Below are 24,253 nucleotides of genomic sequence, written 5' to 3'. Positions count from 1 at the left end.
GTGGCATTGCATTTTCTTTGTTTTGTTTGTCTTGTGAATTTTTTCCCAGTGGTAGAATTGCTGTAGTGTAAAAAGAGAAAAGAGGTGTGGATAACTATTTTGAGGATTTTTGTTAGCTTCAAGGAGGGTAGAAAATGGACAACTCTCTTATTGAGTTAGTAATTAGGTTTCATGTGTGTTTGGTCCTCTGCTTATAGTTGAGAGTTAGCAATAATGATAATAATAATGATAATAATGATGGTAAAAAAAGTACATCTAACAATAGAGGTTTTCAGATCCAGATTTTGTTCCCTGGAATTTAAGGCTGTAAATCCAAATTGTGATGCATTACAAAATTACACCCACACACAAAATGCTTTTCCAACTGTCAGTTTTGAATCCTGGTGTGTCTAACTCTAGAAGGAGCCAAGTAATTTCCCTCACCAAAAGGTAATACTGTACTGCACTGTACTGTACTTTTTCGAGAATTCGCGTTCCAAAGTGTAAATGTGCAAGAAACACTTCCTCCACTTCCCATCGAAAAGTAATAAAAGCAAAACATAAAGCAATCCTTAAAACTAAATTCTGAATAGAATAGAATAGAATAGAATAGAATGTAGCAGCCCAAATCTGCACTTGCCTGTCAGTCTCTGATCAAAAATAGAAACGTGTTCTGTCCTTTTTCCTCATGTTTTTTTTTTTTTTTTTTAACCTGTCCTGTTCAGCTGTTTGACACAGAGAATTTTTCCTCATGCTTTTGATTAAACATGAGTTTCACTGACAGTAAGGTTTGCTTTACAACATGTCTAGACAAAACATAGAAATGTGTCGCTATTTTCTTGTATCATGTATTGTCTGTACGCAATGTTCTTGTTTTATCTTTGTTTTTGTTTTACATGGAGTTCCTGGTCATGACTTACAATAGGCACACTTAACCCTTTATTATCCAAATTTGGGAGTGAGTGAAGCAACTTAATCCTGTGTGATGATTTTTTTTCATAACATAAAGTAATGTATAGTTATATCATATTGAAGTCACAATTTAAAAAGTATTTTTAATTGCATATAGATGACTTGGTTTCATCCCATGAAGTATTTTGTTTTCCTACTGAGAAAACCACTCTGTACTGGAACTCTTTGTCACCATCCTATCAGCTGACTCTAGTATGAAGTACTAATATAGATTATTATAGAAGCGCATGACTAGGGGAGTACATTATTTCTTTAAAGGACATTCTGTATACATCAACTACAGTAGTAGAATTTTGCAGTGTCACTAGTAGCCTACTGGCGGTGTACAGTGATCAAGGAGTTCACAATTTCAACTCACTCTTAACATATAGTTCTCGTACCAGTCAGAACAAACATCGAGTCAGTGTCTTGGTGGCAAATTTTCATGACGCACGCTCACCCCCCCAAATCCCAAAGTGTGACCGTGCTGTGGGATTAGGATGCCCAGGCCTTGTCACAGGCCATGGCTGCAACTTGATCGCATTCACCCTGTCGGCGGCTGATCTAGGCCACATTGTGTTGAGACAGGGCGGTGCTGGAATAGGCCACACGCTTGAGCCCAATGTCACATTTTCAGGATGTGTTGGTCAGTAGCCAGCTGTTCTAAAGATGTGCTGTCAAAACAAGGTCTGAAAAAGGTTAATTGCATTTAGGAAAGGAAAATAATTTGGGTAGAAGTACACTTAAAAGGACGCATGTTCACCAGTGTAGAACAGGTATACAAGGCAATAACTTGTTGGGCTTGGGGTCACAAATACTTTATTACTGTACCTAAAAAGATTTGTCAGGTATTTTTCTTTTGTGCTTGAGTACGGCTTTTAGGAAAAGAGCAAAAATCTGAAGAACTCCACTTTAAAGTTTATGATTACCCACAGAGAGGCCACAAGATGGTGGCAAAGCTGTCACGGTCTTGTTTTGGTTTGGTTTAAAACTAGTTTAATCCTCTCTATGTATGAGAAGCACAAATCCGGATTTCAGGGCCACTTTTCCTGTTGTTTTCCATGTCTTCCTCCTCCAACACACCTGAATCAAATAATCAGGCTCATGATCAGGCTTCTGGAGAGTTTGCTGATGACATAATCATTTGATTCAGGTGTGTTAGGGGAGCGAGACATGGAAAACAAGACTGGATAGGTGGCATCGAGGTCCGGATTTGGTGAACCCTGACTTATAATTCTTGCCTACTATTGTGATTACTGATTAGGTTTTCATTACTGCCTATTCTGTCACATGTCACGCATGCAGTAATTTTGCTCTGTTAATTTGTAGTTCGTTTTCTTAGCATTTTACAACATCGTTTCTTCAATAAAAGATTGGTAATGCACTACTTTTGTCTGTATCAGTGGTCTCCAAAATATTCTACATAGGGCCGCAGTTGGTGCAGGATTTCATTCCAACAATACAAGACAACACCTATGCACCAATCTGGTGTCTTACAAGTGTTATCAGTTGATTGCACTCAGGCGCTGCTTGTTTTAGCAGAAACTTCATTGGTTTAATCGTCGGTACTCGATCGGTTGGAACAAAAACCAGGACCCACAGGGGCCCTTGAGGACGGGTTTGGAGACCCCTGGTTTAAATGCATCTCCTCATCTCACTTCAACCTAATTATTTTGCACCAAGACGCTGTAAAATGGTGACAAAGTCGTAATTTTGTATAGTATAATAATAATTAAAAATAAATAAATAAATTAAAAAAAAAAAAAAAAAAAAAAAAGCTCCTTAACTAACGTCAGCATTATTTCCTATTACTAAGATGCCACTAGAGGACGCCAAAGCACTACTTGTTTTGGCTTTGCATGAGCCATTGTGGTTTTTTTTCGCAAATAATGCTGGATATGAAGAACTAAATCTGAAAATGGATAAATCCACGAATGCCCAGCCATGAACATTCTACTGAATAAGTATATTTACTTTAATCAAAGTGTTTTCTTTCCACACAAGGGTATGCACATGTACTCGAGAGTGAGAGTACCGCACCCTAGGTAAAATCCCACTGCAATTTTGAGTCCAGTGCTACAGAATACATCAAAGTTCTTTTGTTCTCATTTTCATTTTCTTTTATTGAATTAAGAACGCAACAGATTTACCCCTTCTCGCCCATCTATATTGTAATGTAGTGTGTATATTTTGCCAGTAGATGTCAGCAACATATACTAAATGAATGGAGCGTAATTTTCAAAATTTTATACTGTATTCTTGTCTTTTATCGGTGCTGTATATTAACCCTTTCAGGGATACGGGTCACTCCAGTGGAGAGCGATTCAAAAGTTTACACTTAAGAGCTTTAATATAGTGTGGAAGTGACCATTTTTGGTCATAAAAAATATTAGCAATAATTATTATATATATTATTAAATTAATAAATATTCCTTACATTATTTTATATAATCATAAATACATTTATAAATGAATTCATTGTTATTAGAAGCTAAATTAATGAAATTGTAATGAATAAAAACAGAAATACATACAGAGTGACACTCTAAAACAGGGGTCGGGAACCTTTTTGGCTCTCCCCTTACACATATTTTTTAATGTAATTCCGTGAGAGCCATACAATATGTTTAAAACTAAGAGCTACAATAAGTCTCTGAATTCTTCATAATTACATTGTTACGCTGGTGCTAATCAATGATGCGTATTTCTTACTATTAAAGCGACTTCTGGTGCTGCATGGTTTTACTGATGGCTTTGTAGTCTGGTTGATACTTGGTGGGGTTAAGCTTCATGCAGGCGTTGGGAAATTTAGAATGCATCTCTTTTCATGTTCACAAAGCGCCACGAAACCTGTTTTTCCCCAGCACGCACGGAACACCATCAGTGCACACCGAAACAAATTTATCCATCGGTAGACTTTTTTACTTTCGCGAACTCAGTGAAGGACTTGAATAAATCCTCCCCTCTTGTTGTCCCTTTCATAGTCAAAACCTTGCAATCACGCTGAACGGGGATAAATTGCTTTCGTTTATTGACTCATCCAAAGCAAGAGAAAAAAAAACGGAGCCACATTTATGTCCTTCACTTTCATTGCCTCAACTTGATTTGACATCATGATGGTACGATCGTCAACAGTTCTTGCCGACAGAGGCAAGAACTGTTGACGATCAGTCATATTTTGATGCAAATGTAGTATGGCGGGTGTTGAAGTGCCGCTTTATAGTTTACCTTTTCAAAGATGAAATTGTATCATTGCATACTGTATTAGACACACCGCAGAACCTGCTCTCTCCACAAAGGCAAATTCCTCTGTCCATTCCCGCTGAAAAGTGGGTTGGGAATCTCTGGCATGAAGCCGATTCGATATGTATCTAGATACACAGGTTACGATTCGATTAAAAAAACGATACATTTTTAAGGCCGAGCGATTCGATACGATTCGATACAGTGTAAGGACGATACGGTTCGATAGAGTGAAAACGATACGATAGTAAATATTTGTTGTGTGTGTTTCTACAGTATTTTAAACATATAAAAAGCCCACATTTCTAATATAGCAAAATTAAACAACAAAATTTCATACCAATGTTGTTTTATTTTTTTAAGGAAAAAAAAATAATAATAAGGCTTACTATATGACCGTCATTTTGTTGGATGGGATTGATAATAAAATAAAACTCCAGTGACAGACAACAATAAAGTGCAGTAATTCAATTACTGTATTTCCTGGTGTTTTTAACATAAGAGGTAAGTTTTAACACAAGAGGTAAGTAATTTAAGTGCAAACTTTCACCGTAAACATCTTACAAACCAAAAATATTAACTATATGCAGCAGCTCTAGAAAAACAAGAATTAATCCTGCTAGTGTTATCATAAATAAATAATAAATTATGCTTTACGACTGGTATAATTGGGGGAATAAAAACATAGCGTTTTAGACAGACAGGTCAATAATCATTACTTTAACCTAATACACAGCAAAGTCATTCACTTATGCCTGTGCTTTCTCATTTCTTATACCTCATCACTGTCCATATCTTTTTTTGAAGGGCAGATTTTTCTTGAGGAAGATCAACTAATCCACATGTTCATGTTTAAGTAGACTGCGTTTCGTGGAAACAATATGCCGCCCTTTCCACCATTGTAGTGGGTTATTTTTCAGGGTTAAAAACTCACGATCTCTGTACCGCTCCACACTTCACACAAGCTCTGCCCCATGCGAACAGATCTGGCTCCCTTCAAAGTCTGACTTTTGTTTTCCTGGGTAAATAATAAATAAATCGCTTCACGTCGCAGGCGTCGGTGATCACACTGTCCATTGTTTTAGCATTTTGCTTCGTTGCCACTACTAGTTTCGTTTTGAGCTGTGAAGAAAATGCTACGGAGCGTGCGTTACACAGTTGTTTCGTTAGCTCTCGCGTTGTTATGACACACCCGTGACGATCGGGAATTGACGGCAACTAGTAGGGGTTCTGCCGAAATGCATGGGAAGTTGAGGCAACCACGACTGTGAGTAGTGCATGTCCATATTATATTATGCGTGCGGTCTCGATCTAAGTGCGCTGTGTGGTGAATGACAAGCGCAGCATGTGAAGTAAAAGCTAAATTATTATCATATTAAGCAATGCATTAAACTAGGCACTAGAAGCCGATTCTTGTGCTCGTGATAGCCGAATTCTATCTCTACCATCGGTTCATTGAATATTTAATTGCTAATTACTGTCAAATTGTAACTTTACTATCGATACACCTGTATCTCTCACCTGTAAAACCGGATATCGGTTTATTGTTCTCAAGCTTACTGAAAAGTACGATACTTTACGTTTTTTTTTTTTCTTTTTGCCATATTCTCAAAAGGGTTTCTAAAATTAGCTGACATACGCGGAACATGAAACTAAAAATAAGGGAAGTTTACTTCATGCACATGCGCCCATCGGCCGCTATTTCCGACAGCAAAATACGGCGACCCCACTTGAACAGTGTCTCTGCCTCATCTGCATTGCCAATGCGATTGATAAACAGGGAGACACAACGACATGTATGTTTCCCACTTTCCCACTAAAATTACCACGAACCGGCTTTCTAGTTGCCAGTGACCGCCGGGGTTTCGCGCAATGTGCAAAGGAGTATAACAACACTTTTTTTTTTTTTTTAAATAGTTAAAGACTTGTCTGCGAGCCAGATAAAGCCGTCAAAAGAGCCAAACCTGACTTGCGAGTCACTGGTTCCAGACTCCTGCTCTAAAGTTTCGTAGCATTTAACTCATTGCATTCCATTGATCAAGTTTCAGTGCCCATTGAAGGCACTAAATTTCCAATCCCTTTTGCCTAGGAGGGGCGTGTGAACGTTCAATGGCAGCCAATGAGTTCAATAAGTGCACAGAACGGGTAAAAAAAAAAAAAAAAAAAAAAAAAAACGTGCATCAAAGAGTTAAATATAAAAATGATATCCTTCCACACATTTACCATTCTCTGTATATGAGAAAACGTTCTAAAGATGATTATGTAATGCAAGCATTGTCCTTGTCTTTTACTGGTTCCGCCGTACTACATAACAGTACAGGGACGTAACAAAGTACTTCTGAGATACTCCAAGCCTCCACGTTTCCATCTCAATCTTGCTGAGCTTGGGTTAATATATTATCGCATATACTGTATGATGTAAGTATGTATGACCTAAGCACTGTAGATATACACTAAGTAGATAACTAGTAGCCCAAGTAGTATACCGGAAATGCTGATCCAAACTGATATAACTACATTAAAAATATTTTTGGAGAACTGACTGGAGAACAATCCACAGCTAGAAATCTAATCACATTTGACAATCCCAAATTCTTCCACATGTGTTTTTAATTTCATTTATTAACGTTGAGCAATACAAAACAGCACTTTCCTCATTACTGCCCTCCGGTCGCAGCAGACACGAGGAGGTCAACACACACGTACACATTCAAAAGCTTTTAATGTATCCTACAGAATTACTTGACAAACCCATTTCTTTCTTAATTCTGTAGGCATATCTGCTGTGCAAACAAAAAACAGCTGAGCGGTTCAGTGAGAATGACTTGCAGCATATAACTGGCCCAGTTTTGCAACAGGGGAGAACAGCAGAGGCAAAAGGTATACAATATCTGATATGGACTGTAAATATATAAAAACACCAATTGGTGGGAAATCCAATAAAGAGAAGAATGACAAATATAAATAGAACTTTGTCCAATCAATTAAAATCTTTACAAAATCATGTTCTAGAGAAAAGAAATTCATCATGTTTAATGACCTACATAACAACTTTAATACATTTATTTAAATATAAAAATACTTTGGAAAAAAGTGTTGTTTCTGAGTCTTCAAAAGGAGGTAGTTTCCTTCCTCCTGTGCCCTAGTTGGATGACATTCTCATACCAAACTGTACCTTGTCCTCACATTGACTTATAGATGTTGAAGCCAGAAAAACAATAGCCAGGCCAGAAATGTAGTTAATATTGAGATATATATATGTTGACGGAAAAGCGATGATGCAACTAAGCGTGTACGCCTAGTGGCCAATTTATTTGGTACACTTGATGAGTGCATTGCAATGACTAACACAAATCTGAATGAAACATTAGGCAAATTCATGCCATCCCAGCAACACCGGGGAGTCGTGACTTTCAAAAATATGAAAATAATCTTCTCAATAGTGGTATTTATAGAATGGTTGTTGCATAAGATCACAGAGTTACAAATAAAGTTGCTGGTGGGTGTACAGCAAACCCTAAATTGACGCCTACGCAAAAAGGTCCAGAAATGCCAATAGTTGCCACAAACTTGCAGCAAAACACTTTGTTTGACAGTTTGACGAAATGAATCTCCTCTCCTTTAACAGGGGTTCCCGATCTATGAATTGTCAAATTCGTGACTGAGGGTTCACAATATAGTATTTAAAAACAAAGCTGTTTGCAAAGGCACTGTAATGCACGGCGATGTCAAATCAAAACAATACATTCATATTCATTCAGGACCTGACGGCTCAATCCAGAAAATGACTTTGGTGCCAACTGTTAAGACTAATTAACACATTTTCTGCCATTGCAGTAGGTATCCAATCAATTTGAACTGGGAGGGCAGGTAATGAATGAGTTCTACAACCCCCCACAGTTAAAAAGGGTTGGACATCTGTCACCTTCAATGGCAGCAAATTAGTTTGTGTATTTGTTAATACACTTTTGAAGAACATAACGTTTGCAAGATTGACGCTCACACGCAAGTTGAAACAATTGACTCGCAAATAAAAGCGGTACAGCCCCCTTGTTAATCTTAGTGTTAAACTTAGTTAGAGACACACTACTGTAGGTAATCGATCCAAAATCTGCAATTGAATTAGAATTCCAAATGGAGGCTCTAATATTTTAAAGCTCAATAAAAACTGCCCATTTCTGGCAAAGCTAGTGAAAGTAGGACTGCAGTGTACCACGGCGGCGGACGTCAGTAGTCCAGCAGTGGAAGCCACCACCCAGTGAGTTGGCATGGCGAATGTTCACCTTTATGGTCTTTATACCTGTGTCACAAAATCAGTCCGGATTTGACATATACCAGGATAGACTCTGATAGACGAACGGCAACATCAATGCATGTTTGTCAACTCACCGAGGTTCTCAAACATTTTCTGAATGGTGGATTCATTAGCATCAACCATGACGCGCTTCTCATCCAGCATCAAAACATTCATGGACAACCATTTGGAGGACATCCAGAGAGGGTGATCTGAACAAACACAAATAAAAATGTTTTTCTATCGTGTAAGACAAAATACAGTGCACAATGTGCTTACCATCTGGTATCAGCGGTGTTGGAGGTTTCACGACAGTCCAGCCAGCCTTTTCGAACATTTCGATCTGAGAAAAAAATATGATAATAATGTAATAATTGTCATGGTGCGGATGACAAACCTTGAGCGTGAAGCGTGCCGGTTTAAAACAACTATAAAATCCAAAATGCTTTGGTGATCATTGTAACATTTTCTGAGGTTGAAGTAGACTTGAGTAGATATTAGGGGTGTGACAAAATATCGAAATGGTGATACAGTATATCGTGATCAAGGGCGTAGGTTTGGTTTCAACATTGGTAGGTTGCTTAAAAGGTTGGTGGGGACAATTTGAGCATCCTGAAAAGTTGGTTGTGTTATGTCCCTACCGCCCCTATGCAAACCTACGCCCTTTATCGTGATACTTTGTATCCCAAAAGGTTATCGATATGCTCCTGCCAAGAATCGAGATATCGTTTTAAAAGGTGCCATTGTCGAAAAAATAAAATAAAAAGGAACCAACAAGTTGCTACCAAAATCTTCCACCATAATAGTGTCTTAGTTAACTTTAAGGGTGCATTGACGGTGCACGACGCCCAATCCATTTAGACTGGGAACGTTCGTTCATTCGAAATCAGAGCATTCAGTCATTCTGTCGATTTTCAGGGCATCTACAGGTCACTTGCAGTTCATTTTAGGGCATTTACAGGTCATTTCCTGTTGAGTTTGAGTCACTGCCTATTCATTTGGGTGATTCCAAGGTCACTTCCTGTTCTGTAACTCAAAATAAACAGGAAGTGACCCATAAAATACCCCAAAATCAATACAAAGTAACTGAACATCAACAGGTAAATGACCTTAAATGGCCCAAAATTACCTCATTGCCAGGCATTGGCTGCCACTGACGGCCATAGACGTTCAATCCGTTTGAAGTGGGAGGGATGGCAGCAAATGAACGAATGTTCATTCGCTGCCACCCCTCCCAGTTCAAATGGATTGGACGTCTACTAGTTATAAACTCATTCCAATTCACAGCAGAAGCTTGTTTTTCTGTTTATTAGTTGTTTGTAGAATATCCTAGAATGATTTCCTGACCAATGTATCAATAATCGTTGTATCGCAATATCGTCAGATCATCGATATCGTGAGCTTTGTATCGCAAATCGTATCGTATCGTGAGGTACCAAGAGGTTCCCACTCCTAGTAGATATGGTGAACATAAATTACACCACTGTGTCACCAAATGAGAATCTGAAAGTGCCATTCAGGATTTTGAACATTTTGAACTAGGCCGAATAATATAAAATAATGAGTTTAAATAATTCTATTCAACTCTCTACAGGTCAGAGCTGCCTACAACCTGATCACCCCAGAAAACAATTTCAAAGTAGACTGAGAGGTCAAAAGAAGTCAAGTCAGAAGGCTTGGAGTGTTTTTAATTTCAATATATAAAGGAATTTAATGACCACCTGGTACCAATACTTAGCCAGTTGTATCAGAACATTTTTACTCAGCAGAAAATTGTTTTTAACTAGGACTTAGGCGATTATTTCAGTGCTACTCAAAAAAGATAAAGATCTTTCATGTGGTTTGCACCACCAAAATAAGCCTCATGAACTTTAATTCCAAGATTTGTAGTAAATAAATAAATAAATGTGTGCTTTATTTTAGGTAGACAGTCATTTAATAACATGTATAGGTTATTCAACATCTTCTGTACATAGCGCTCAGCAGCTGATGGGGTCAGTTAATTGTTTTGTTAACAAAACTATTGCCAATGCTATTATGCTTTAGTTGCCTTTTGGGTTCAAAACTCAACTATTCAAAGAGCCTGGTTTTCTTAATTAATTATAAATTGGAGTTATTCCAGATTCCATTAAAACAAAACCCAATATGTTGATATAACTACTGTAGGAACTAGAAACTGCAATTTCTGGAGAAATTACTCGGAGTCTTTGCTCTGTGGTGATACAGATCTTAACCCCGCCCAGGTTGACTTGGGGACATTTCGGGGACAATATCAGGTCACTTCCTGTTGATTTGGGGACATTTTTTTTTATCCATTGAAAATGAATGGGAAAAAAATTGGACGTCCTCGGACGTCACTGTCAGCACCCTGCATGAGCGTCAATGGATTCGGTGACAATTGGGGGACACTTCCTATTAATATCTGGTCATTTCCTGTTGATTTGGGGACATTTTTTTACCCATTGAAAATGAACGGGAAACAATTTGGACGTCCATGAACGTCAATGGCAGCACCCTCCATAAGCATCAATGGATCCGGGGACATTTGGGGGACACTTCCTGTTGACATCTGGTCATTTCCTGTTGATTTGGGGACATTTTTTTTTACCCATTGAAAATGAATGGGAAAAAATTTGGACGTCCATGGCCGTCAATGGCATCGACTCACAGATGCATCAATGGAATCCATTAGTACATTAGCATCAATAGATTTGACATACATGGCCGTCAATGGCAGCAATGCAATGTAAATTCTATTGGAAATCCCACTGAAAGTGAATGGGACAGTTCCCATTAAAAATGAATGGGCAAGTTTTTGTCAAATTTTTGGGGAACCGTAATTTTTTTCAAATTCTGTATACAATTTTTATGCCCCTCACCGTCCGGAATTTTTGATACCTAAATTATGTAATTTGGTCAAAAATTGTAGGACTAGATACATTTTCAATTTTTTTTTTTTTTTTTTTTCGGAAAATTGCCGTTTACGGCACAACGGAAATTTTTTCAGAGCCGTTTGAAAAATTCCCTGCGTCGCACAAAAATTCCGCCGGGGCGCGCCGAAGAAATACCAATTAAAAAAAAACCCAAAAAAATGAAGAACACTATTCGGGTCTTTTAACATAGTTACAAAATGAAAACATCTGATGATCCTGATATTTTGTATCCTTATGAAAATATTCAAACAGTTGAATAGACTGAAGAGTTCATTTATATGGAACAGTATCGATCCCTAATGAAAAACAATATCCAGCACTAAGGAATTATTATTTGTATGCATCTCTAGAACTAGATGGTCATTGTCACTCACTGTTTAATTGAAAATCAAACTTCAACTTCAAGCACCGTCGTACCCGTAGTGGTTAAGAAGCCTATCATAATATTCACCAATAAAAAAATGTGATCCAAAATTTGAAATCCCTGAAAACACATCACCTTGGATCTGGAGTCCCTATATAGAATTTGTTTTCAACTATCTACCTAACAACACTCTCTAATTCATCAATTGTATTATGACCAGTTCCGTTAGACTATGGTACTTTTTTATTTGCTTTTGTGCTTTCCTCTGTTATAAATTTTTGTTTGCATGAGCGTTAGGAGTAAGTTGGTTTTAGCTATTTGTAAATGTTTTGTTGAGTTGTGGAAATTTACAATAATAATATTGTTAAAGGAAACCTTTTTTTTTTTTTTTTTTTTTTTTACAGGTCTACAGAAAAACAAACAAGCAAGCAATGTCTTTAATGACAATTCGACCTTTGAGCCAGGAACAGAGAATTTTAGGAAACTTTAATTCAAGCTCAGTTGGCTACGCTTTGAGTTACTCAGATGTGACCACCATATGAGAGCCTAGCAGAACTTGATTGGATGGAAGGGAATATGACAGACGTGAGAAAACTTAGTAAACATCACCTTAGTAACTAAAACCAGTTTCACGAGGGGTCCTTACTCTAGATAGGAATTTCCCATCTTACCTGGCGGCATGGCCGATCAGGATTCGACAGCACAAGCCCTGGTCCAATGATGTTGAAAGTAGCATCAATGTGCATTGGGTTGGGATCTTTGAAGGAGATGATGTGGATTTTGTAGTCTGGGGCAAGGTGACGACGCATCCACTCGATTCCCATATAGTTCGTAACCTGCAGCCATTGGATTGCTTTCATTTGATTGTTGCAAGACACTTTTGACCTCATTTATTAGCAGAAAAACAATCTTTAAAGGGCAATAAATCAGTGTTACACACAGTGTTGTTAATCTTACTGAAAAAAAGTAATTAATTATAGTTACAAATTACTTCTCCCAAAAAGTAATTGCGTTAGTAACTCAATTACCTGAATGTAAGAGTAATTAGTTACTTGGCAAAGTAATCAGTGATATTTTTTTTTCTTTAAAAAAAAAGAAAAAAAGAAAAAAAAAACATTGGCCAAACTATGTGAAGTTTTTTGTGAAGGTTTTTGGTACAATTGACCCGAGCCCAATTCTTTACCCTAATTTACCCTTTACCCTGAATCAACTGTTAAAAGTTGTTAAAATTGCTCCCATTATTGCATTAGTTCCCTTCTCTCTACTTTCGACATATGAAAGTTTTAAAACTGTTTCATCATTCAAAGATAGATTCAAGTCAAGATTTTGCCGATTTAGAAGTATTTTAGATAAAAAGTTACTTAGGTTCGCTAGGAAGGTTCTCTACAACAGAGCCGTCCTAAAAAGTCTACTGCTTTAAGATGGCGGCTGTCTACTAACGCATTTAGTGCCATGTCCGTCATTTTGCATCTAGTTATATCTATATACAGTACATGTGATATCTACCATGTCTACCATATCTACCATAACATGCGGGCGTAGTTTGTAGGCTATCGGCTACAACATGTATTATTAGAGCTACCTAGCATCGCGTTTGCTCGGCGTCACAACTTTCTTGCCTCGTTCCCGCTCCTGCTCTGCTCTGTCGTCTCGGTGAGTCCGTCTCCCTCAGACTTTTTGACCAATATAGTAACGCATAGTAACGCATGCCTTTCCGTCCTCAGTAACGGTAACGGCGTTGCCAAGATGAGAAAAGTAATTAATTAGATTACCCACTACTGAAAAAAATAACGCCGTTATTAACAACACTGGTTACACATTCCAAGTAAAACTAAAGTGCTTAACCCTACTTTTAAAATATAATTAAAAAATAGATTTTGAAACCAAATTCCAGTCCTCTAAAAATGAGGTCCCAGATTTCCTAACAAATGATCGTACCGGGGAATTACCACTGAGCAGAAATTGAAAAATTGGATTTTGGAATAGGTTGTCTGGTATGTTTCCCACCTACCATGGTTGGTACCCCATCGTTTTTTCACAATGTTTGATGCAAATGTTTTTCCTTTTTAATTTATAATTTCTCAGACTTTGATTTACAGTCCAAGACTGAAGTTCAACAGTAGCAAATTGTCTTTAATCTAATCTTTCAATCCACACGTTGTAATATCTATCAGAATGCCCTTATATGACTCAAGCGACGTGTTGCGTCCTGACTCTACCTGACTTCTCTGGACAAACAGGTCCTTCCCAGCACGAATGAAATCGGCAGCATCGAAGCAGGGCTCATGCTCGGTGGTCACAAATTTGCCCTGAGCGGCCAGTTTGTGTCTGTCCTCCACCGTGCGGATGGGGTAGTCCTTAAGCAAGTGAAATGGAATTCGGTGTCATTGCAAGTGAAAGAAAAGGAAATGTGGAACGGGCCACCACCATGAGGCTCACCTGATCGTACAGCTCGTCGGCCATTGTGGGCTTGGGAGCAGTGGTCCATTTAGCACCTTTTCTGAAATACTCCTTGATCAAAGGTCGGTATGCCCGGTACTCAAAGAAGCGAGCCCTCCATGCCATTGGCGCCTCGATGATCTCGTTTCCCACCACCATCAGGATATCTCGAGGCATGGCGGCATACATGCCTATGAAAAAAACAAAAAAAAAACAAAAAAAGTGAAACATTGGTAAAGTACACAAATACCCAAATCAAATGTAAAACAATTAAAAGATTTTTTTTTTAAATAAAGGCAAGATGAAACCTGGAGATCAGTAGTACCTGATGATTTGAAGTCCGGAGTTTTGTATTCCAGGGACCAGTCGATAGGTTCTGGCCTCCTCACGGTCACACCCTCGTGACGGAGAATATTGCACATTTCTTCAATCTCAGAAACAGCTTTTTTTAAGTGGTCCTCAGGAAAAGGTTGGCCCCCATACTTCTGATAGAAGGACCAGTACTTCTCATATGTGTTGGCCTTGAAGGACATGTCAAAGAAAGAAATCAGTCGTATTTTGTTAAGTGATAACCACAGGATCCAAATTGATGGCTTATTTTTCACAAGGTCCCAAATACTTGACAGTAAAAATCCAAACCCCCTTACTTTCACTTCCACGGTGAAAGGAGGCACGCGGGCGTTTTCAGCGCGGCCCACGATGACCTCCTCCAGAGGGTCCCATTCATTGTAGCTGCTAACAGGACACTCCTGCCGTGCGGGCTCAGTAACATGGTCGTCATCAACCGTCGGCTGTGTTTGAGCAGCTGCTGCACTTGAGGTGCTCTGGAAGGCCCGTTGCACCCAAGCAGTTGCTGCACGGCCCACCTGGGGAGGGCACATATGGCCGATCACTAAAGGCACATTTACTTGGATACAATGGAATGTGTTCCCAAACTTTTTACATCAAGTACCACACCAAAAAAATAACACATGTATCAAAATTTTATCCACATTTTCAAAATAGATACAGATTTTAAAAGGACTTTCACAAATTTTCAACATTATGTTTTTTCTATTCGTCTCACTTTGCAGTTCAGTTTACTTGAAAGTACAGTGTTTGCTTTAATGGGGAGCTTTTTTTTTTTACAGTGTATAAAATGAATGAAACTTGATTCCAGCAGTCCAATTCAGCACCAACTAATTTGGGGATTTTTTTTTTTTTTTTAAATTTAAATAAGAATGAGCACTCTCCTGTGCTGTCCTTTGTATATAATTTATATATAAACATAAATGGAATGTCTAAAATGAAACACTTTGTGCGTCATGATCATTCAAAAGCCTCTGTGACACTTTTTCTGATATGCACAACTTTCCCACCAGGAAGCAACAGTCTCTTAACTCAATGGCTATCAATGACGGTGATAGATGGCAAATCCATTTTAACTGGGAGTGATGAATCATTGCCAGCCCTCCCAGATAAAATGGACTGGACCTCTATCATTGTCAACGTGCATGAGTTAAAGTACAAGCTCAGTACGGCGAAATCATATTAGTCTTTTTTAGACTAAGGACAAAGTATATACTCGCGAGCTATTTTGTCAGTCTCCACTTGTTGCTGCAGTTTCTTTGAAAATATTTTATTCAAGAGTTATAATTTCTGCAACGTTGGTGCTGGTTGTACAATGAAATTTATCTGTCAAGAGCAAAAAATTTGACATGACATCTTTTTGAATGATTAAAATGCATTCTGAATTTTAAAAGCATATGAAAAAATAAATAAACATAAAAATCTCAGTGTTTCACTATGAGAATCACAGTCGAAATTGGCAGAATTTCCTGTTGGTCTATCTGTCCTTCAGACTGGCTATCAAGGCAAATAAAGATTGGTCCCGAGCCAAAGTACACGCGTTAGAAAAGTGTCCTTATCGACATCGTTAAGATCGCAATCTAGTCTTGCTGGCTGGAGCAACTCAAGTGTCAACGAGTTTAAAGGAGCGCATCTGCGCACCGCAGTTGGCGTGTCACTCAGGGACGCACAAGCCCCCTCCCCCCAAAAAATGCACGCTCCTACATCGAAAGTTGACGTTTTTGTTGTTTTTTTGTTTGTTTGTTTTTTAAAGAAACAAAATACACACCATGGCTCCGATCAGATGGGCAGCCTCGGCCCCCCTGCTCCCTCCTCTCAGACACCTCACTCGCAGCATTATAGCCCAATGGTTGATTTGGCGGTTATGTCAAAGTTGCCTCGCGGTGCTCCTGTAGCTCCCTTTTTAAGAGTGACAACGCCGCACTCCTCCGTGGGCTTTATAGCATCACGTCGACGTGTCTGTGAAACTATTGGTCGGCTGCAGGTTGTGCGGCAACGTGACTTAAGGAAAGAAGCATTTCTGAAACACAATCCCTTACACCAGCAAATTCTTATCTGGTGGCCTACTGGCGCTGAAGGTTTCCAAGGAGAGCGGCTGAAAATGTTGTAAGTATCACAACGTTGAATGATGATTGTTTTGCTGTATTGGATACAACTAAATGTTTACTTTGTCATTTGAATACAACCAAGCTAAATACAAAGCACTGCTTTCAATGATTATAATTATTTTAACAAGTAACACCAGCACTTACTAGTCCTTCTCAAAAAAAATTACATATTGTGATAAAGTTTATTATTTTCTGTAATGTACTGATAAACATTAGACTTTCATATATTTTAGATTCAATATTTAATTTCAATCATCAATTTAATATTGATGATTTTGGCAAAAAAGTCAAGAAAAACAAAAAATCCCTATCTAAAAAAATTTGCATAATTCATCCGACCAATACAAAAAAGGGTTTTTTCAATACAAAAAAACTCAGCCTTCAATTAATTATATCAGCTATGCACTCAATACTTGGTCAGGAATTCTTTTGCAGAAATGACTGTTTCAATGCGGCGTGGCATGGAGGCAATCAGCCTGTGGCACTGCTGAGGTATTATGGGGGCCCAGGATGCTTTGATAGCGGCATTAAGCTCATCCACAGTGTTGGGTCTGGTGTCTCTCAACTTCCTCTTCACAATCCCACATATTCTCTATGGGGTTCAGGTCAGGAGAGTTGGCATGCCAATTGAGCACAGTAATGCCATGGTCAGTAAACCATTTACCAGTGGTTTTGGCACTGTGAGCAGGTGCCAGGTCGTGCTCCATAAAGCTTTTCCGCAGATGGAAGCATGAAGTGCTCCAAAATCTCCTGATAGCTAGCTGCATTGACCATGCCCTTGATAAAACACAGTAGACCAACACCAGCAGCTGACATGGCACCCCAGACCATCACTGACGGTGGGTACTTGACACTGGACTTCAGCAATGTTGGCATTTCCTTCTCCCCAGTCTTCCTCCAAACTCTTGGCACCTTGATTTCCGAATGACATGAAAAGTTTGCTTTCATCTGAAAAAAGTACTTTGAACCACTGAGCAACAGTCCAGTGCTGCTTCTCTGTAGCCCAGGTCAGGTGCTTCTGCTGCTGTTTCAGGTTCAAAAGTGGCTTGACCTGGGGAATGCAGCACCTGTAGCCCATTTCCGGCACACGCCTGTGCAAGGTGGCTCTGGATGTTTCTACTCCAGACTCAGTCTTCTGTTTTTGCAGGTCTCCCAAGGTCTGGAATCGGCCCTTTTCCACAATCTTTCTCAGGTTGCAGTCACCTCTTCTGGTGGTGCAGCATTTCCTGCCACACTTTTTCCTTCCCACAGACTTCCCACTGCCGTGCCTTGATACAGCACTCTGGGAACAGCCTATTTGCTCAGAAATTTCTGTGTCTTAGCCTCTTGCTTGGGGGTGTCAATGATGGCCTTCTGGACAGCAGTCAGGTCGGCAGTCTTGCCCATGATTGCGGTTTTGAGTAATGAACAAGGCTGGGAGTTTTAAAAGCCTCAGGAATGTTTCGCAGGGGTTTTGAGTTAATTCGTTGTTTCAGATGATTAGGTTAGTAGCTTCTTTAGAGTACCTTTTCATGATATGCTAATTCTTTGAGATATGGATTTTTGGTTTATCTTGACTTTTTTGCCACAATCATCAATATTAAAACAATAAAAGGCTGTCATGTTCTGCTGCTGGTTGGATTGTGTTTTTGTTGCAGACCTGGTCATGGTGGGCGTGTCCGACGTCTCACCTGAATCCAATGCCGGCTCATCAACACGGCATTTAAGCGCTGGTGATCTCTGAGAAGGCTGCCGAGATATTACTCTTGCTTGTCGCCATTAGACTTCCTTGCATTTCGAGTAACTTACTATTTTGGTAATTTCGCCCCCTCCGTGGGTTTTGGTCGCCTGTGACTTTAGTTTTGTATGCCTCTACCTTGTGCAGGTATGTGAGTGTATTTTGGTTGTTTTATTGGCTCTGCCTAGCACCTTGGTTTACCTTCGCGTTTGTATATTGATCCCCGTCGACCTCCTGTCACGGACCCGTTTTGTTATTTCCCCTTTTTGCCGCGATCGCGTGTTTTTTGTTTTGTATTTAATAAACCCTTGTACGCTTCCTTCAGTCGTCTGTTGTCTGTTGTGAGGTCCAACCTTGTTTCCACGTTCGCGGACCCTAACAAAGGCTTGAGCTACTTCAGTTGTGTGTAATGAATCAAAAATATATGAAAGTCTAATGTTTATCAGTACATTACAGAAAATAATGAACTTAATCACAATATTCAAATTTTTTGAGAAGGACCAGTATATGGGATATAATTGAGCAAAACTCGCATCTCAAGGCATCTCTGTAGGAGTCAGGAGTAGCCAGATTTGGCCCGTCACATGATTTCATGGGCTGCAAAAGCAAATCACGTATCTAATTCATGTTTCTTGCTATAAATGACAAAACTGTCTATATTGCAAGCATTTTTATTAGTGATACCCTTTTAACACTTTCAAGGATAGTGGTCACTACAATGGAGGGCTATTCAAAACTTGACACTTAAGACCTTTAACCCTTTATAGGGCAAGTGGCTATTTTTGGTCATTAAAAAAATTAAAAATATTAGCCATTTTAAAATCTTATTTTATACAATTTTATACATATTTAATTTATAGAATGTTTGTCACACTTAGACAAGATGAGCGGACTCAGATGAAGATCTCAGTCTTTTAATAACATAAAATGGTCAGAGGCAAGTACAAACTGAGGGCACTCTAGAAATAACGGGCTATGAAACAAAAATAATAAAAACGAGAAACAAGAGAGCCAGGCAAAATGCACTGGAGTATACAATTACAACAAAGGACTATGCATGAGGCACAAAAGACAAAGAGCTATGGCAGAATACTATGAACAACTTACTACTTAAAATAGCTTTGGCTATGGACTGGCTTTGGTGGCAACGAAGGGCGAAGACACTTTGGCACAAGACTAGGGAGTGACAAACAATTTAAGCACATGAGGAATGGGGCACAGGTGGGAACAATAGCTAATCATAATCAGAGACCGGTGAGACAGCAGGAAGGGTGAGTGGTGCAAACAGGAGGTTGAGCCTTCAAAATAAAGTAGGAAGAGACAACAATATACCAAGACATGACAACCCACACCCAGGCGTGACAATATTAATGAGAACTGAGTAAACTGGCATTAAAAACACTGGTTACATTCTCAAGTAACACTCTTTGAGTTGATTTTTTAAACATATATATACAGTAGTATTTAATTCATTGCATGCGATCGATAGCGAAAGACGTCCAATTCATTTAAACCGGGAAGACTGTTAATGCAAATGTTTCAGTGCCATTGATGGCACTAGACCAGTGTTTGTCAACCTTTTCTCAGTCACGGCACGTTTTTACAGGAAATAATGTCGCGCAACAACACAAACCAAAAGTGTTCCAAAATTACTTCCTGTACAGTATATTTATTTACCCAATAATTTCTCAATATTTATTATAGCTCAGTGTGACTTGAGCCTGTTAAGATGAACACAAAGCCGATATCCTCGCTGGAGTTGAAGAAAGACGCACACCAAGCTCTTCTTCAACAGCTGTCTCTCTGTTTTTTTTTTGTGTTTTTTTTTTTGAAAAGCTTGAAAAGCTCAGACTTATCAGACAGGGACTTTAGCAATGTCTTTAACCGCATCAGGGCCGAGCATCTCGCTGACAATTACTTTGCAGGCAGGTAGTATTAATTTCTCAGCCACAGTGTGGGACTTTTTGAATTTAGCAACAAGTTCAGCAACAAGGTAACTGGCTTTGAGAGCTTTCTCATTTACCTTTGTAGTTTTTCTCAAAAAAGTTGCCTGTTTCTGTTTTCACAAAGGCGAACAAAATAGTCCATCGACATGATTTGAAACGACGGGTGTTTCGTTTGGAGATGACGTTTAAGCTTGTTTGGCACCATGACGCTGTTGGATAGATGCTCGTAACGTATTCAAGTACTGCTCTGATTTCTAGCCATCGGCCACCTTGCTGTCCTCGACAATGTGTTGTAATAAAACACAGGGGGAGGATTGACGGTCGTCACATATGGATAAAATAGAACACTTTTGTGTACATCGACACTTGACGAGTCAAATCCAATGACGTAAAGTAGATGTGCTGGGGTCCACATTGTCGCGGACAGCAAGGTGGCTAGAAATCCGAGCAATTCTTGAATGCGACACAAGCAAGACCTTTCTCATTTGCACACAACCAAAACCTTCTACCTTGTCCTTCCTTCCTTCTGCAAATACACCCGATGATGTAAATATTCCGCCCGGCGACGTAAAAAAAAAAAAAAAAACACAAAACACCCAAAAAAAGTGATATCGGATCATTTCTCGCGGCACACTTGACAATCTCTCACGGCACACCGGTTGGAAAACACTGCACTAGACTATCAGGCTATGGAACCCCAAAGAGGTCTAAATTAAATAAATAAAAACAACACTTTGAAATAGGGGGGTATATCTCAGTGGTAGAGCGTTTGTCTTTGAAATAAATACCCTTTGATAAATAACAGACAAATTGTATAATATGGCCCTTAAACCAACACTTTGTAATTTTCAGGTTTTGGTCGATTTTGGTGACACCAGTGGACAAAAGCGGTAGTGTTTTGCCTTAAGGAACACTGCGTTTACCATGAGAACCAGTGCATACCCACACTGTGTTGTAAAATCATCAATCAAAAATCAATCCGACGGCCGCATTCAGATGGATTAAACAACATTTCTGTATCCAGTGGCTGTGCGAAGAATGGATAGTAATAAGGTAATGAGTACACATGAATAAACACTAACATGATGGTTAGCAACCGTGTGTCTTAGTAAGTCAGCGCTGACGAGTTCATTTGAGGGGATGACATCACGCCAGCGAGTGAAAGCCGGGCCAATGTTTATTTTGTATACCCTGTAAGTTTCCGAGGGACTTCCGCTTTACTTTTTACGTTTTACACTTTTTCTAACCAAAACAACAGTGGAGCTGGAGTCGCATTACTTATCAAAACCCCTCAAAAAAGACAATTTGGAAATGCTGCATCCATCTGCCATCATCACGGCGTGGGAGTATAACATGAAGAAACGGTTAACAGTTGCCAGAGCCCAAATAGTTTTGTATTTTATTGATTTAATGGCAGTGGATCGTAACCCAATCAGGGACCAGAAAAGCTCCGAAGCATCCAGTTAAATGTGTTGTAATACAGAAATATGGGAATTTTGTGTTCATGAAGGCAGATGTGGAACCAAGACAGTGCCACCACAAAGCAATAGCAGGTACTATTATGTTCACTTTGACTACAATTCTATGTTGCGTCACAACTGAGACGTCATTAGCTTTACATTAACTTTAACAACAAAGAATGGAAACCAAACACTCATCTACTACAAGTCATACACTGGCTTTTTCCCCTAAATTCATCAATTCAAGTGTTACACATTTTTTGTTCGTTTGTTTACGGGTGGAAAACGCTATTAGGCAAGGGAAGACAACTTGATGTGCCTCACAGCAGCACTTACGTTGATGGACATATATCGAGACTTCTTGCGTTCCACCTTGATGATGGAAGGCTCGATTCATGCTCCACCTTGGTTAATATTTTTCTAATAATTTTATAAATTGTGATTTATTGACCCGATTATGCACATGCACCAATTGTTTGAAATAAAACAAGAAATGGAATCAGGTTTTCAAGAAGTTTTATTGCGATCAATAGCTGCAATAAAAAATAGTGACATACTATTTGTGTTTATATGTACATGTGCGATGACTTCATAATACCATAACTATAACCTAACTAGATGAAAATTACCTTATAGTATTTCCTTGTAACAGCAAAACCCGTGTCAGCCCTTCTGCATCCGGCAACTGTAATATCGCCTTATTTTGGTCACTCAAGTGGCCAGCGTATCAATCTACAGCCCATGTTAACACAGGCTGCACAGATTGTAAGAATTTTGTCCATGAACAATCAATGAAGTGATAAGAACAAACATGCAATCTTTGAGGTGGATCTTTTCGGGTAAAAACTATGAGCCAAATACTTAATCTGCTGCTGGTTTCGATTTAGGGCAGGGTTCACTAAATCCGGACCTCGGAGCCACTTTTCCTGTCGTGTTTTCCATGTCTCCCTCCTCCAACACACCTGAATCAAATAATCAGGATCATTATCAGGCTTCTGGAGAGGTTGCTGATGACATAATCATTTGATTCAGGTGTGTTAGGGGAGAGAGACAAAGAAAATATGACAGGATAGATGGCATCGAGGTCCAGATTTGGTGAACCCTGATATAGGCTATATGGCGAGGTAGATCCACACTGGCGCTTTGAAGCTGGACGCTGTTCAAAACATTTCACTTCCAAGCATATATTTAGGCACTTCCAGGAGTTCACACAACCAAGCACAGCACAGAAAATCCCGTAGTGTCATTTATGCCGTGCTGAATCAATTTTTTGAGAATCCCTGGGTTCCTCTGGTTTGATTTGGCAGTTTAAAACTACTTTAAAACTATCTAAACCAGATGTCCGTAGCAGAAAATGTCAAACATGGTGCCGTCCATGTTTCGCTCAGGAAACTTGTCCATATCCTGGTAGCCTGCCTTTTCCCCCTCCTCAGACAACACCTTTTGTTGCTCTGCCAACTTTGCAGAATTCGCGAGAAAGCGTTCGCATCAACTTCTGTATTTATAATGAATAGGGAATGGGGGAAGTGACGTACGCTGTAAAGTAGTCAGCACATTTGTAGTTTTTTGGTGTGTAGGGGGTCCCTGCCACCCTCCTCAAAGTTAATTGCCGGTGAAAGCGATACAGACCCCCACAAGATGCAAAAGGGATGTCATTCAACTAGTTGTCAGTCAAGATATTACAAATGTTATGAAAATATTTTATAAAGGATGAAGAGTTACCTGGTGTTGCGTATTTGAATAAGATGAGCTGTTCATACATTTACAGTACAGTGTATATTGGTTCGCAGTCATAATGGCTCGAGAAGGAAACCCTAACAGGTGACCTGTGACAAAAAAATAGGTTTGACACCCAATTTATACTGTACACACACACACGTAACACATCCCATAGTGTCTTAAAATACAAGTTTAATTTATTCGATGACCATGCTCGTAATATTCATCCCTCATTGCAATAAATTGAAATACACACAGCAAAATCTGTAGACTTGATTTACCAGTGAAAGTTATTTTTGACTTGACGTGTTGATTTGGGTGTTCTTTTAACACCATCCATCCATCCATCCATCCATCCATCCATCCATCCATCCATCCATCCATCCATCCATCCATCCATCCATCCATCCATCCATCCATCCATCCATCCATCCATCCATCATCTTCCGCTTGTTCCGGGGTCGGGTCGCGGGGGCAGCAGCTTTAACAGGGAAGCCCAGACTTCCCTCTCCCCAGCCACTTCAACCAGCTCCTCCGACGGGATCCCAAGGCGTTCCCAGGCCAGCTGGGAGACATAGTCTCTCCAGCGTGTCCTGGTTCTTCCCCGGGGCCTCCCGCAGGTGGAACATGCCCGAAACACCTCTCCGGGGAGGCGTCCAGGAGGCATCCAAACCAGATGCCCGAGCCACCTCAGTTGGCTCCTCTCTACGCGGAGAAGTAGTGGCTCGACGCCGAGTCCCTCCCGGATGACC

At 39.5% G+C, this 24,253-nt stretch overlaps 1 protein-coding gene and 1 long non-coding RNA gene across 2 annotated transcripts; one reads left to right on the top strand and one right to left on the bottom strand.

The window, feature by feature from the left end:
* The first annotated feature begins 2,082 nt into the window (after positions 1-2,082).
* On the top strand, positions 2,083-12,550 carry LOC130920605 (uncharacterized). The gene is made up of 3 exons (XR_009064192.1): positions 2,083-2,135; positions 6,948-7,053; positions 12,169-12,550. It is a non-coding gene; the product is annotated as an uncharacterized LOC130920605 (long non-coding RNA).
* On the bottom strand, positions 6,781-16,449 carry gatm (glycine amidinotransferase (L-arginine:glycine amidinotransferase)). The gene is made up of 9 exons (XM_057843928.1): positions 16,320-16,449; positions 14,851-15,069; positions 14,529-14,724; positions 14,204-14,394; positions 13,984-14,121; positions 12,436-12,600; positions 8,747-8,810; positions 8,563-8,679; positions 6,781-8,473 (listed from the first exon to the last, which is right to left on the bottom strand). Exons 1-9 carry the CDS (start codon positions 16,386-16,388, stop codon positions 8,361-8,363), a joined length of 1,272 nt encoding a protein of 423 aa, XP_057699911.1. The 5' UTR covers positions 16,389-16,449; the 3' UTR covers positions 6,781-8,360.
* Between the last annotated feature and the right edge of the window lie 7,804 nt (positions 16,450-24,253).

This window comes from Corythoichthys intestinalis, chromosome 1 (assembly GCF_030265065.1).
Source record: "Corythoichthys intestinalis isolate RoL2023-P3 chromosome 1, ASM3026506v1, whole genome shotgun sequence".
NCBI classification, from domain to species: domain Eukaryota; kingdom Metazoa; phylum Chordata; class Actinopteri; order Syngnathiformes; family Syngnathidae; genus Corythoichthys; species Corythoichthys intestinalis.
This window is presented reverse-complemented; position numbering and strand designations above follow the sequence as displayed.

What these genes read in the sequence shown, in the direction of transcription:
- gatm (XM_057843928.1), bottom strand. Translation starts at nt 16,388, where the DNA reads ATGCTGCGAGTGAGGTGTCTGAGAGGAGGGAGCAGGGGGGCCGAGGCT. An exon ending in TCCGGACTTCAAATCATCAG is followed by an intron (nt 14,395 to 14,528) that starts GTACTACTGATC and finishes TTTTTTTCATAG; the next exon opens with GCATGTATGCCGCCATGCCT. An exon ending in GAAAATGTTTGAGAACCTCG is followed by an intron (nt 8,474 to 8,562) that starts GTGAGTTGACAA and finishes TTTGTGACACAG; the next exon opens with GTATAAAGACCATAAAGGTG.